This window comes from Cricetulus griseus, assembly GCF_003668045.3.
Source record: "Cricetulus griseus strain 17A/GY chromosome 1 unlocalized genomic scaffold, alternate assembly CriGri-PICRH-1.0 chr1_1, whole genome shotgun sequence".
Classification (NCBI taxonomy): domain Eukaryota; kingdom Metazoa; phylum Chordata; class Mammalia; order Rodentia; family Cricetidae; genus Cricetulus; species Cricetulus griseus.
This window is the reverse complement of record NW_023276807.1, coordinates 51046019-51060224: the sequence shown is the minus strand read 5'-3', so window position 1 is coordinate 51060224 and position 14206 is coordinate 51046019. Positions and strand designations below refer to the sequence as shown.

The following is a 14206-nucleotide window of genomic DNA, read 5'->3' as shown; positions in this document are numbered from 1 at the left end:
ATGAAAGCAATCCTCTTTTTATAGTCACTGCATCTGGAGATGCTTGTTAGTTATTGTAGGATAAAGTAGATTTGGCACCAAATCTGCTGCTGTTTTTAGATTTTCTAGATTTAAGTGCAGAGAAATGAATGTTCATAAAGCTAAGGTGATTCTAATGGAAGTTTTGTGATAAGCACAGTTTTCCAAGTTATGTGCCAAAAACCACTTGGAGCTTTATCCTTCAGGCAGCCTGATATCATTTGACACACAGTTTTATTGAAAACAAAACAATGGAAACTACTTAACTTGTCAAAGGATTTGGTGTCTGATCATTAACCATTGACTTTCTCAGCCTTTAGAAAAGAAGTCAAGAAGGCAGGAGCTAGAGCTATACGATAGAGTGCATGTGCTAAGACTCTGGCTTCTGTCCCTAGCTCTGCAAGACTAGGAGAATCACAAGTTTCAAGGCCAGTGCCTACGGCAGTCAGAGGACAACTGGGAGAAGTTGGTTTTCTCCTTCTACACTGGATTCTGGAGATCAAACTCATGTCATAGGGTTTTGGCATCAGGTGCCTTTACCCACTGAGCCATCAGTGGCCCGCCCCCCTTTAAAAACAAAACAAAACAAAAACAACACATGGCCTTATAATGTAGCTCTGGTTAGCCTGGAACTCAGAGATCTGCCTGCCCCTGGGATTGAAATACATGCCACTTAATGGGTTTTATATAGCATAATTAGAACAGCTTCGTAGTCCTGGAGAATATTTTTGTTACCTTGAAGGAAATGGCCCCCAATTGATATTATACGGTTTTAGCTCTTTAAGTATGCATTTTTAATTTTTTTCTAAACTAATAGTAAAAGGATGAACATGGGAATCCTGAAGAGTAATTTTTTTTTTTTTTTTTTTTTTTTTTTTTTTTTTTTTTTTTTTTTGCCAGTGTTCTCTTTGCTTTCATGACACTCTTCTGAGAACAGTGTGCTAGTGGGTAATACTGAATGGAATTCAGGTGTGTTAGGACTGGAAGAGGAGAAATTGTTTAAAAGGGAAACTAAACTGGTCAGTTGTACAAATTATATCAGAATTTGGAATGTTCTAGGTGGGGCCAGCATATTCTCCTAAGGGTCTACTTTGAAAGGGGAAATGTGCATATATAATAGAAGATGATTTGTAAACTGGTGAGTGTAGTCGGTTGTCTTCTCCCTCTGCTTTTGGAAGATTTCATAACAGGAACTTCAAAAATAGGTAAACATAACATCAAAAATACGTATAATAGCTAGTGGTGGTAGCACATGCCTTTAATCTCAGTGCTTGGAAACAGACAGGAGGATCTCTGTGAGTTTGAGGCTAGCCTGGTCTACAAAGCCAGGACAGTCAAGGCTATACAATGAATACCTGTCTCTAAAAACCAAAACAACAAAATAATAATAATATTAATAATACTTGTAATGGACCTCTTCAGTTGCTTACTAGGAACCATGGAAAAATTCAAGGGGACTTATAAGGGAACTGAGATAGACAGTGATTTTACAGCAAGAAATGAGAACTTGAGAGAAAGTGCTGAGTGCACGCGCGCGCGCGCACACACACACAGGCACATGTGCACACACACACACACACACAAAGAACATTATAAAGACATGTAAGAACTTTGAAGTTATAATCCAAGAGCATGAAGCATAGGGTTAGACTGTCCAGGTGTGTTTATTACATCATAACCTGATTATTTAAGACAAAAACTGAGATGAGAGTCATACTATTATTATTGTAACTGCTTAGGAAAATAGAAGAACTTCATGGTCCATTTTAGAAGAATTTAAAGTAGTTAATAAGAAACAAATGTTTATTAAATACGTAAGTCTTAAAATGCTTGGAGCTGTTCTGAAGATTGCATTGTGAGGGATGCCTTCTCCTTGAGATTCTGGGTATCCTGAAGGCTACTGCTGTTTCTTCAGCTGCTGAATCTCTCCCAAACTAGAGAACAATGCAAGGACTGCCCATACCCGGCTTCTCTTTGATTTCTTCTGCACATCTGTTCAGGTCTGGGGATGAGCAGAAAGCACTTTCTGCTCTGAGCTGTATCTCCATATTTTCTACCTTTTTTTTTATAAGGTCTCAATTAAGTTGTCCAGACTGGCCTTGAACCTGATTCTCCTGCTTTAGCCTCCCAAGTACCTAGGATTATAGGCTTATGGCAGCAAGCTTGGCTTAATTTGTCTTTTTTTTTTTTTTTTTTAATGATTTATTTATTATGTAGACAGTGTTCTGTCTGCATGTTTGCCTGTACACCAGAAGAGGGCATTTGATCTCATTATAGATAGCTTCGAGCCATCATTTGGTTGCTGGGGATTAAACTCAGAACCTCTGGAAGAACAGCCAGTGTTCTTAATTTCTTAACCATCTCTCCAGCTCCTTAAATTTTTCTTCTTAAGATATATATATTATATATATATATATATATATATATATATTAATTTTTTTTTTTTTTTTTCGAGACAGGATTTCTCTGTGGCTTTGAAGGCTGTCCTGGAACTAGCTCTTGTAGACCAGGCTGGTTTCGAACTCACAGAGATTCACCTGCCTCTGCCTCCTGAGTGCTGGGATTAAAGGGGTGCACAACCACTGCCCGGCTAAGAAATATATTTTTACCTAAATTTTATACATACATGTCTAACTTGGCCCCAATATTGGGAGAGAGAGTGTGTGTGTGTGTGTGTGTGTGTGTGTGTGTGTGTGTGTGTGTGTGTGTGTGTGTATGTATATGTATATGTATATGTATATGTATATGTATATGTATATGCATTTCCTTGTCTCATCGCTGCATCTTTAGCACTTAGTAGTCAATACTAAAGACTTGGATGAATGAAGACCAAACACTCAGTAAATATGTTTTGCTTGTGATATGTTAGATTTTATCCTCTTTTCCCCCTGCTTTCCATATATTCTAATTTTGAAAAGTTTAGGATTAGAATTTTATAGGGCTGGCAGGCACAAAGAGGTTTTGTTGCCTACCTGAGGTAGAGCCTTGTGGTTATTTTTGTTTTGAATAATGAATATATCTCTTAATGTAAAATGTAGACTAATACAAAGAGGTTCAAACACAGAGGTCATTCTCATTTTTTTCCCCTCCATTTTTCAAGACAGGGCTTTTCTGTGGTTTTGGAGCCTGTCCTGGAACTAGCTCTGTAGAGCAGGCTGGTCTCAAACTCACAGAGATCTGCCTGTTTCTGCCTCCCAAGTGCTGAGACTAAAAGTATGCACCACCACCGGCAGGCTCATTCACACTCTTAATCCTACTGTCTTATCCTGATGAATGTGGTGGCTAATCTTAGAATCACAGTATCTTCTGAGAAGCCCGTTCAGGAGCCACATCCTCCCCGGGTCAGGTCATCTCACCTTTGGCATTCATGAATTTACAGTACCCTTCTGCTTACCTATGTCCTGCTCTTTAATAAGCTTAAGTGGGTTTTGTTTTTGTTTTTTTACATCAAACCCCAGAATAGACAAGTTTTCAGGTATCAGCCTGTCTCTGATTAGCTTTGGTGATTTCATTGTGTTCACCTGATCTTTTGGTCAGTGGAGGACTCTGGAGGCAATCTTTTTTGAAGCATGACCATGTATTTGTATGACTGTGGTTCAGCAGTGAAAGGGCCACATAGAGAACTTCCTTGCTGTGTGTAGCTTGTATTGTGCTGCAGTTTAATTAGTCCTTATTGGTGGTCAGGCCTTAGAATGTATTTTGTCTTTCTTAAGGGTTTGCAGCACCCTATATTCTGGCAATAAGAAGGCCTGTTTTCTTGTATCTTAGCTAATAGATGCATCAGACATTTTTACACTCTCCTGATCTGATAGGGGAGGAACATCGTGGTAGAAGTTGAGTGTCTTTTCCTGTTTAAGGGCACTTGAATTTTCTTTTTCTTCTGTTAATCTGTGTTTCCCTACAAGTTTTGTTTTTTTCTTTTTAATTGACTCTTGCAACGACTAGAAAAATTTGTTGTTGCTGTTGTCCTCATCAATCTCAACACATCTTCATCTTGTTATGTAGCCTTTATTAGTTTTGAACTCATCATGTAGCTGGTCTTCAACCTGTGATTCTCCTGCCTCTCAGCCTCCCACATGCTGTGTATCCCCACTCCTGGTTTAAGGTTAGTTTGTGATTTTTTTTTTCTTTCTCAGTTTATCATTTGATTTTTATCAGTCTGATTTTGTATGATTTCATGTTCAAGATTCATTTATTATGAATACAGTGTTCTGCCTGCATGTATCCCTGCAGGCCAGAAGAGGGCACCAAATCTCATTACAGATGGTTGTGAGCCACCATGTAGTTGCTGGGAACTGAACTCAGGACCTCTGGAAGAGCAGCCAGTGCTCTTAACCACTGAGCCATCTCTCCAGCCCTGATTTCATATTCTTGATCCTGGTATTCATGCTTACTACTTCAGATAATACATGGTGTACATTCCTGAAAAGATTAGTTTATGTCTGACTTTGACTTAATGCACTTAACATTTGAAATCTTCCCTCAACAGACACGGCATCAACGAGGAGATACACATCCTTTAACTTTGGAGGAGATTTTGGATGAGACACAGCACTTAGATATTGGACTCAAGCAGAAACAATGGCTAATGACTGAGGTGAGAATAGTTTTTTTAAAACTGTTGTAAAAAAAAAAAAAGCTAATTACAAAAAAGGGGTGTTTGCTACAGCTATCTAGAGTTGGTTCTTTTTTTCAGGGGCAGGGGAACGGTGGCTGGAGATGAAACCCAGGGCCCAGCATGTGCTAGGACAGCCCACTACTGATAGAACACTCCAGCTTGTAGACATGTTTTATCAAATTTTTAAGTCATCTCCAGCTTGTAGACATGTTTTATCGAATTTTTTTTGGGGGGGGAGGTGGAGCTGGGGGATGTGTGTGCCTGTGTGTGTGTGTGTGTGTGTGTGTGTGTGTGTGTGTGTGTGTGTGTGTGTGTGTAGGGGATGGGAGGGAGGAGGGAGGCAGGGAGAAAGGGGCAGGAGATAGGGTCTCATTTTGTAATCCAAACTGACTTCAGACTCAGGGCAGCCTTCCTGCTTTACCTGCTTTAACTTCATGAAACATGCCTGGCTCAGAGTGTTTTTTTTTTTTAATAAATACTATAATCTGATAATGTTTTTTACTTTTTCTTAAAAGACTTGATGTGTAGAGCCTTTGTTTAATTTAAACATACACATCCCTGTAATTTTTTAGCTGTTTTCATATAAATTTGTTTTAAAAATTTTAAGGCTACTTTAAAATGTGAAGCCAGTGTACCAATTTTGTTTTTATAAATAGTAGTTTGAATTATTAAACTCCTAACTTTATATGCCTATAAATTGTATATTGTATATATGCTTTATTTATTTTGCTTTGTTTTTCAAGACAGGGTTTTTCTGTGTAGCTTTGGAACCTGTCCAGGCTGGCTTGGAGCTCACAGAGCCTGCCTCAGCCTCCTGAGTGCTGAGATTAAAGGGGTGCACCACCACTGCTTGGCTCTATATGTGGTTTAGAAAATTTAATTGTGATGTTAGGGACAATAAAACATTTTATTGTGTTATTACCACTGTATAGTCTGATAAGTGAATTGTCTTTAGTTTCTTAGGCAAATGATCACATATGCTATGTTTAAATATATGTACCATTTGAAGAAAGCCTGAAACAATTGCCGACCATGCCAGTTTGCCATCGAATGACATATCATCTGTTTGGGTGTTTGTTTCTTTAAATTGCCTACTTTTCAGGACCAGTCTGAGGATCAGATATTAGCTGGGATGTAGTGGTGCACGCCTGTAATCCCAGCTCTTGAAAGGGTAAGGCAGGAGGATGGAAAGTTCAAGGACATCATTAGTTCCAGAGTGAGTTCAAAGCTGCTCTGCGCTACAGTTAAAATTAAAAACAAACAAACAAACAAAAACCCAAACAAACAAACAGTACAGAATACCCACAAAATTACCAGATGTAATAATTTCATTGATTTATTTGAGGCAGGGTCTCACTCACTAGATCCTCCTGCCTTTGCCTCCCAAATGCTGGGATTAAAGACATGTGGCACCATGAGTGGCCTAATTCACTTAATTAATTTCACCAAGCAAGGTGTGATTCTCTGTTTTTGTAATATAAAATGATTTGAGCAAACCCAAATCATTGGAGGTCATAGTCTTCTATCAGTTATTTGGCCATTGCTCGAAGCAGAACCTGCCTGAGATCATTGGTTTTTATTCTTTAAGCTTTTTTTTTTTGAGACAGGGTATCACTGTGTAGCCCTGGCTGTCCTGGAACTCAACTGTGTAGATCAGGCTGGCCTCAAACTCACAGAGATCCACTTGTCTCTGTCTCCAGAGTGTTGGTGATAAAGATGTGTGTAACCACTCCTGGCTTAAATGTTACTCTGTTGTATAGGCTGACCTCACACTTGGCAGCAGTCTCTTGCCTCAGACTCCTAAATGCTGAGATTATAGTAGGTATGAGTCACCACAATCAGCTTATACCTATGATTTTTTAACTTAAAAATGTTTAGACACTGCTGTGATGTTCTCCCATTATAATGCCAATATATGATAGAGGAGGCATGGGCATACCATGTTCACTGTGTCATTAATAGGTTATTTTTTGATTCCTACTCAGTTTGTCTTCTAAAAGAATAAGGGTTCTTCAAAGAAATTGTAATACAATGAGTTTTCTCTCTAAAGAATGTATGCAAATAGTGTACAGTGTAGTTGGAGTTTTCTTTGGACTGCCAGCTTATGAAAGCACATGAAAGCTTGGCCTTAGTTTAGGCTTGTCCCACTAGCTCTTATAACTTAAATTGACCTGCTTCTGTTAATCTTTGGTTTACCATGTGGCTTTTACCTTTGTTTAATTCTGTATATCCATTCCCTCTGCGTCCCTCATTGACATAATTTGCACATCTAGATTCCCCCTCCTCTTCCTCTCTCTCCCTGGAAATCCCACCTATCTTCCCTGCCTAGCTGTTGGCTGTCCAGCTTTTAATTTACACCAATCACAGCATTACATCTTTTCACAGTGTTCACATATCCCACAAACATACATTTTTTTCTTTTCATCTTAAATAAGAAGCAAGCACTATGCTGATCACCTGTTCTGGGATCCTGGATGTCTAATAGTCTAATATTTTAGCTCTGCAAGTTTATAGTCCATAAATACTTCAATTTGCCCCTGTGTTGGGTAATATTAGAATTTAAGAACATACACATGAGGTTTCCTTTACTAAGTAAAACGTAATTGTGGTGTTATCACAGGCTTTAGTCAACAATCCTAAGATTGAAGTCATAGATGGGAAATACGCCTTCAAGCCAAAGTACAACCTGAAAGATAAGAAGGCCTTGCTCAGGCTTCTGGATAACCACGACCAGCGAGGACTAGGAGGGATCCTGCTAGAGGACATAGAAGAAGGGCTCCCCAATTCCCAGAAAGCAGTCAAGGTACTGTCCCTCATTTTCCTCCTGTGTTCTTACTGTGATTTGAGTTAGTAATGTCTTTTTTTTTTTCTCCTTCCTTCTGCTTGAGACAGGTTTCACTATGTAGTCCTGGTTGTCCTGTTTTTATGTATGTGTCTGTGTGTATCTCCTCACATATGTGTGGGTGCTTAAGGAGAGGAGAGGGTGTTGGATCCTTCAGAAGAGCAGCAAGGGCTCTTACCCATTGAGTCATCTTCAGTCCCCTCTTTGAGGTTTTAAACATTTAAAAAGCAAAATTGAGTTAAATTTAAAGCCTTTATCCTGTATTACATGGGGTTTTAGCCATCCAATTAAAATCTGAACTTTGTGAAGCTGGAGAGAGGATGGCTCAGCAGTTAAGACAACTTGCAGAGACTTGGGGTTTGTTTCCAGCACCCACATGGTGGTTCATAGCAGTGTCTAGCTCCATTTCCCAGGGATCAGACTCCATCTTCTGACCTCTGAGAGCACTAGACCTACACAGGATGCGCATGTATGCATTCTGACAAACACGCATATGCATAAAGCAATCCAAAAAACACTTAAAAATAACTTTGCTCTATGCCACAGAGCAGAAAAGAGAATAACATCATCTTTGTGTGATGTTGACAGGTCTTTGGGATTTTGTTTTGTGTAGTTGTATCATGATTTGATCCTTCAGACGATTTCTAGAAAGTTTTTCTCAGCGACATTAGTGTATCTCTTGTAACAATAGTGTTAGATAATGCTTTCCCAAAGAACTAGATTCATTAAAACATAATAAAGTCATTACTTAATAACCTGTCTGTTCTGATACCCTGAAAGGATTTGCAGTAAAAGTTTGATCATGAAGATTGGTTTTTCCAGTGAAATTTGAGAGTCTTTTGCAAAAGCTGCTTGTTGCCATTCTGTGTTAGGCATAGTTAGTGCTGTATCACACACACATCTTTATGTTCTTTGACAGCTAAGAAGAAAGTATCCTCAAAGATAGAATTGCTGAAAAAAGAAATTCAGCTAAAACTTTGGGGGACATGTAGGACTCAAATAGTGTACTATAGGCTAAAGAAAAGAAGCTTTTGTCTCTCTCTCTCTCTCTCTCTCTCTCTCTCTCTCTCTCTCTGGTGTGTGTGTGTGTGTGTGTGTATGTGTATTATATATATAATATCCATTTTTTTAATGAGTAATTTGATCTTATTTTTTTTCTTTTAAGGCTTTAGGGGACCAGATACTGTTTGTAAATCGTCCTGATAAGAAGAAAATACTTTTCTTCAATGATAAAAGCTGTCAGTTTTCTGTGGATGAAGGTGAGCCATTCTGTGCATATAAAATTGCAAGTATATCACAAATTGTTTTTTAAAGATGTATTTATTATGTATATAGTGCTCTGTCTGCATGCATGCCTGTAGACCAGAAGAGGGCACCAGATCTCATTACAGATGGTTGTGAGCCACCATGTGCTGCTGGGAATCGAACTCAGGACCTCTGGAAGAGTTCAGGCAGCCAGTGCTCTTAACTGCTGAGCCATCTCCCCAGCTCTTGTTTTTTTGTTTGTTTGTTTGTTTTGTTTTGTTTTTGAGATAAGGTTTCTCTGTGGATGTTCTGGACCTCAATTGGTAGGCCAGGCTGGCCTCGAACCACAGGGATGTACCTGCCTCTTGTCTCCTGAGTTTTGGGATTAAAGATGTATGCCACCATTGCCTGGCTCAGTATATCACAATTTTAAGGTGATATGGCTTGCATTACTTTTATTGTGTTGTGTTGGTGAGTTCCTTACCATTAACATCTCTTAGCTAAAAGACTCATATCTATTGTGTCACATCTTATGCTGACTTGAAAGGTTTTAAGTATATGTACATGAAATTACAGTATAGCAGTTTGGGATTTACATTTTTAAAATTTTTATGTTTTTGCTGGCATGTATGTTTTTGTACCACTTGTATGTTTGATACCTAGAGTCCAGAAGAGGTTATTAGATCCCTTGGAACTAGAATTATAGATCTTTGTGAGCTACCATGTGGGTACTAGGAATCAGACCCAGGTCCTCTGAAAGAGCAGTCAGTGCTCTTAACCACTGAGCCATCTCTCTAGCTCTAGTTCATGGTTTCTTGTGCTAATATCTCACTTGTTACCCACAGAGATCACCTGCCTCTGCCTCCTGAGTGCTGGGATTAAAGGCCTGTGCCACCTACACCTAGCTTTAGTTTTTATTATTAAAAACCTTTATTATGGGCACATAATAAAGGAGAATGGTGGCACATATTTTTAATTCTAGCACTTGGGATGCAGAGGCTCAGTGAGTTCAAGGCCAGACTGTTCTATATGGTTAGTCTAAGTCATCCAGGGCTTCATAGTGAGTCTGTCTTATAAACAAACATAGTTTTAAAGAAAACATATTCCTTTATTCTTAGGCACAATGATACTCATTTTGGGAAAACAAAACATAATTCTTAATACCTTACATAAATATATGTTCAAATACAAAGAGCAGACATGCTTGTCCTTTTGTAGATCTGGCTCCTTGTTTCATTTTCTTGAGACGTGGTCTCTCACCATGTAGCTCAGACTGGCTTTGAACTCCATATTCTCCTGCCTCAGCCTGCTGAGTGCTGGCATAGAAAACCATGGACTAGGATAGAGAGGTGACTCAGTGGTTAGAGCACTGGCTGCTCTTCCAGAGGACCTGGGTTTGATTTCCAGCATCCATATACAGATCTAGTCCCTTTGTTTTTGGCAGTTGCTTCTTTGGTTTTGTTCTAGATTATTCTGGCCTTGTTCCCTTCCCACCCCACTCCATATCTCTTTATAACAGTGGTTCTCAGCCTTCCTAATGCTGCAGCTCATTATACAGGTTCTCACGATGTGGTTACCCCAACCATGAAATTATTTTCATTGTTACTTCATAACTTTTGCTATTGTAATGAGTTATAATGTGAATATCTGTGTTTTCCTATGTTGTTAGGGTACCCCTGTGAAAGGGTTATTCAACCCCTAAAAGGTTGAGAATCCTTACTCTGTAATGTACTGATGTTGTTGCTTCTTGATTTCTCAGCTTTATATATTGTCTAATGAAATTTCCTTTAAAATTTTTATTATTATCTTGTTTCTTTGAGACAGGGTTTCTCTGTGTAGCTCTGGCTGTCCTGGAATTTACTTTGTAGACCAGGCTGGTCTTGAACTCATGTAGATCCACTTTCCTATGTCTCCTGAGTGGTGGGACTAAAGGTATGGGCCACCATGCCTGGCTTAATTTTGGTTAACTTATAGAAATGGATTTTATTGTGACATTTATACATACATATGTAATCCTTTATTCCTGTTCATCCTCAGGGAGGGAGGGAGGAAGACAGTGTATGTGTGTGTACCTGGGTATGGAACCCAGGGCGTGGGTGGGGTGAGGGAGAGGAAGGGTGTGCTTGTGTGCATACATGTGTGTTAAACCCAGGGCCTGAAGTTTGCTGGGCAAACACTACCACTGAGCTCTATGTCAGGTCCTCTAATGATATTCTTATCTCTCTATTCCAGTATCTCTTTCTCTTTGACCATCATAATTATAAACTTGTTTTGAGTTTATCCAACTTTTGCCTTGGCACCTTCAACATAGTCACATATTCTCCGTCACAGTTTTTAGTGTGAAGCTTGCCCTACAGATGGCAGCATAGGGCAGCATGTCTGCTCTGGAAGATGTTTAAGTTGAGGTGAGTGATTGACTGAAAAGAGATTGGAATAAACAGATAGCAAGAAGCTAGAACTTATTGATAGCAGTTTGTGGAGCCATTTCAGAAATATTCTTTCTGTTTAGTAGTAGTAGGACCACATAATCTTATTATCCCCATGCTAAACTATTAGTATTTCCTGTCTCTTAAGTGCTTTTTTTTTTTTTTTGAGAATATCATTGCTTAGCTTTACTTAGTCATTTTGTTTGTGTGTCTTTTACTTGCACTTACATTATTATTATTATTATTATTATTATTATTATTATTATTATTACTTGTTGCTGTTGTTGTTTTTCGAGACAGGGTTTCTCTGTGGCTTTGGAGGCTGTCCTGGAACTTGCTCTTGTAGACCAGGCTGGTCTCGAACTCACAGAAATCTGCCTACTTCTGCCTCCCTACTTCTGCCTCCCAAGTGCTGGGACTAAAGTTGTGTGCCACCACCGCCCGGCTGCACTTACATTATTTAATATTGCATCTAGTTTAGTTTGCCATTTTATATGTCCTTAATTGGTCTAAAATCGCATGTTTGGCTGACAGAGATAAAGGGAAGCTTTTATTCCCTTAGCCTTCCAGATTGTAAGTAATTGATGATAAAAATATGTATTTCCATATAAAACTAATTGAAAAACCATAGATTTTGGATATGGGGTACAGTAGTAGAGTATTGGGCTAGCATTTAAGAGGCTCTGAGTTCAAACCCTAGCCCTGTACCCTCTCCTCATTCATGGCACATTTTGGTATTTGTCTTTGATATGGTTGCATCAGTGGTGATGTGTGTTTTAGCCCACTAGGTGTCAGTCTCCCGTATAGAGCAGGAATGCTCTTGAATGAGCAAGTAAAAGCACATGCCCTATGGTTTGTCTCTTCACAGCAATAAAAACCCTAACAGAGATAAAAACTAATAAAATAAAACCTTCAATAAAGATGCCAGCACTGGAGAGTCAGATATCGGGATTCTCATCAGGAATACCAAAAGCCACTACACTATGTAGCTGCAGCAGATGGTTGCAACTGTAGTCCCAGCGACTAAAATTAATCTTTCTTTCCTATCTGACTAATCAAACATAAAACTAAAAAACCTTGAGTCAAGATAACAAGTAGCCAGATAGGTATGACTATTTTAGACACTATATTTTCTTTTTTCTTCTTCTTCTCTCTCTTTTTTTTTTTTTTTGGTTTTTCAAGACAGGGTTTCTCTGTATTGTTTTGGAGCCTGGAACTCACTCTGTAGACCAGGCTGGCCTTGAACTCACAGAGATGGGCTTGCCTCTGCCTCCTGAGTGCTGGGATTAAGGGCGTGTGCCACTATTGCCTGGCGCCCACTGCAACTCTTATAAAGAAAACATTTAAGTGGGGTGGCTCGCTTGCAGTTTCAGAGGTTCAGTCCATTATCATGGTGGGAAGCATGGTAGCATGCAGACAGGTGTGATGCTGACTATATCTTAACCAGGAGACAGCAGGAAGTTGACTGGGACACTTCCTCCAGCAAGGCCGTACTCACTCCCAACAAAGTCACACCTCCTAATAGTGACACTCCTACAAGATTGTGGGAGCCAATTACATTCAAACTATCGAAGCTGGTAACTTTTTTTTTTAAATTGGAATCTCAAACTGTTTGATCTTTATCCTTAGAGTTAAGATTCCTTCTAGTAGTTGTCACTTTTGAGACCTTACTTTTGGACTCTGTTGCTCTTCTAAGTGGTTACTTAGGTAGTTTTATTTTTACACTGCTGTGGATGGAACCTAGGGCTTTGTGAGCATGCTGGGCAGGCTTTTTCCCCCCCTCCACAAAAGGACATCCTTAGACCAGAGCACTATTTTTGATACTTGGTAACATTTGTTTCATGCTTGCATGTACTTTAGCACAATTTTTATGTTCTGCTGTAGAAAGTTTTACTTATTTTGCCACATGCTATTATAAGTGATGCTTGGTGTCATGCATACATATACTCATTTTGTTTGAGGCAGGGTCTTTTTACATAGCCCTTGCTATCCTGGGAACTCACAGAGATCCACCTGCTTCTGTCTCTTGAGTGTTGGGATTAAAGCTGTGTGCCCATGCCCTGCTTACATATGCCCATTTTCTTGAAGAGGAGTTTTACTGGGTCAAAAGATGTATGTGAACAGATCTTAATATCTTGTAAAATGTTCATGGTGAACTTTGTAGCATTTGTAAGAAAATAACCTGCTTCTTTGTATTTCATCAATAGTCCGTTGTCAGTGTTATCTACCTACATTCCCACCTGTACTAGTTACTTTTCTCATTTCTGTGACTAAATATCTCACAGCAGCTAAAAGCAGTTTAGGAAGGATTTATTTTGGTTCACAAATTAAGATAGAAAGACACAGACAGGCAGACAGACAGACAAAGGCTATCATGTCAGGGAGGCATTGCACCAGGACTTAGAGACAGCTTGTCACATTGTGACTGTAGCCAGCAAACAGAAAAAGGTGCTAGTGACAGCTGGTTTTGTTACTCAGCCTGGGAACCTCAGCCCTTCAAGATAAGGAACCATCTACATTCAGAGTGTATCTTACTTCTAGCTAATCTTAATTGCTAGCTTGACACACTGAGAAAGGGGCACTTCAGTCTGAGAAAATGCATGTCTGTAGGGCATTTTCTTGATTGCTAATTGGTGTAGGAGAGATTAGCCTGATGTGAGTAGTATCATCCTTGGAGCCTAGGTGGTGGTCCTGGGTTCTATAAGAAAGCTAGTTGAACACAAGTTGCAGGGAGCAAGCTAGTAAGCAGAGTTTTCCTGCGTTAGCTTCCCATAGTGTTGGACTGTAACCTGTAAGCAGAAATAAAAATTTCCTCCTACTTGGTCAGTGATTTTGTTTTTGTTTTTGTTTTTTGACACAGGGTTTCTCTGTGTAGCTTTGGAGCCTATCCTGGCACTCACTCTGGAGACCAGGCTGGCCTCTAACTCACAGAGATCCTCCTGCCTCTGCCTCCCGAGTGCTGAGATTGAAGGTGTGCGGCATCAATGCCCGGCAAGAAAAATGTTTTATTTAAAAACTTGCTGGCCATGGTTGATGCCCGTAATTCCAGCACAGGGG

General features: G+C 39.4%; 1 protein-coding gene across 5 annotated transcripts in view; it reads left to right on the top strand.

Annotated features, from left to right (window-relative positions):
* Window positions 1-14206, top strand: part of Gtf2e2 (general transcription factor IIE subunit 2) — a 43016-nt gene that overhangs the window by 23955 nt on the left and 4855 nt on the right. For all 5 annotated transcript variants that reach the window (XM_027391265.2, XM_027391261.2, XM_027391262.2 and 2 more), the window contains 3 exons: window positions 4508-4615; window positions 7257-7439; window positions 8644-8737. In XM_027391265.2, coding sequence (XP_027247066.1) covers window positions 4508-4615; window positions 7257-7439; window positions 8644-8737 — 385 coding nt within the window. The remainder of the gene's footprint in view (window positions 1-4507; window positions 4616-7256; window positions 7440-8643; window positions 8738-14206) is intronic.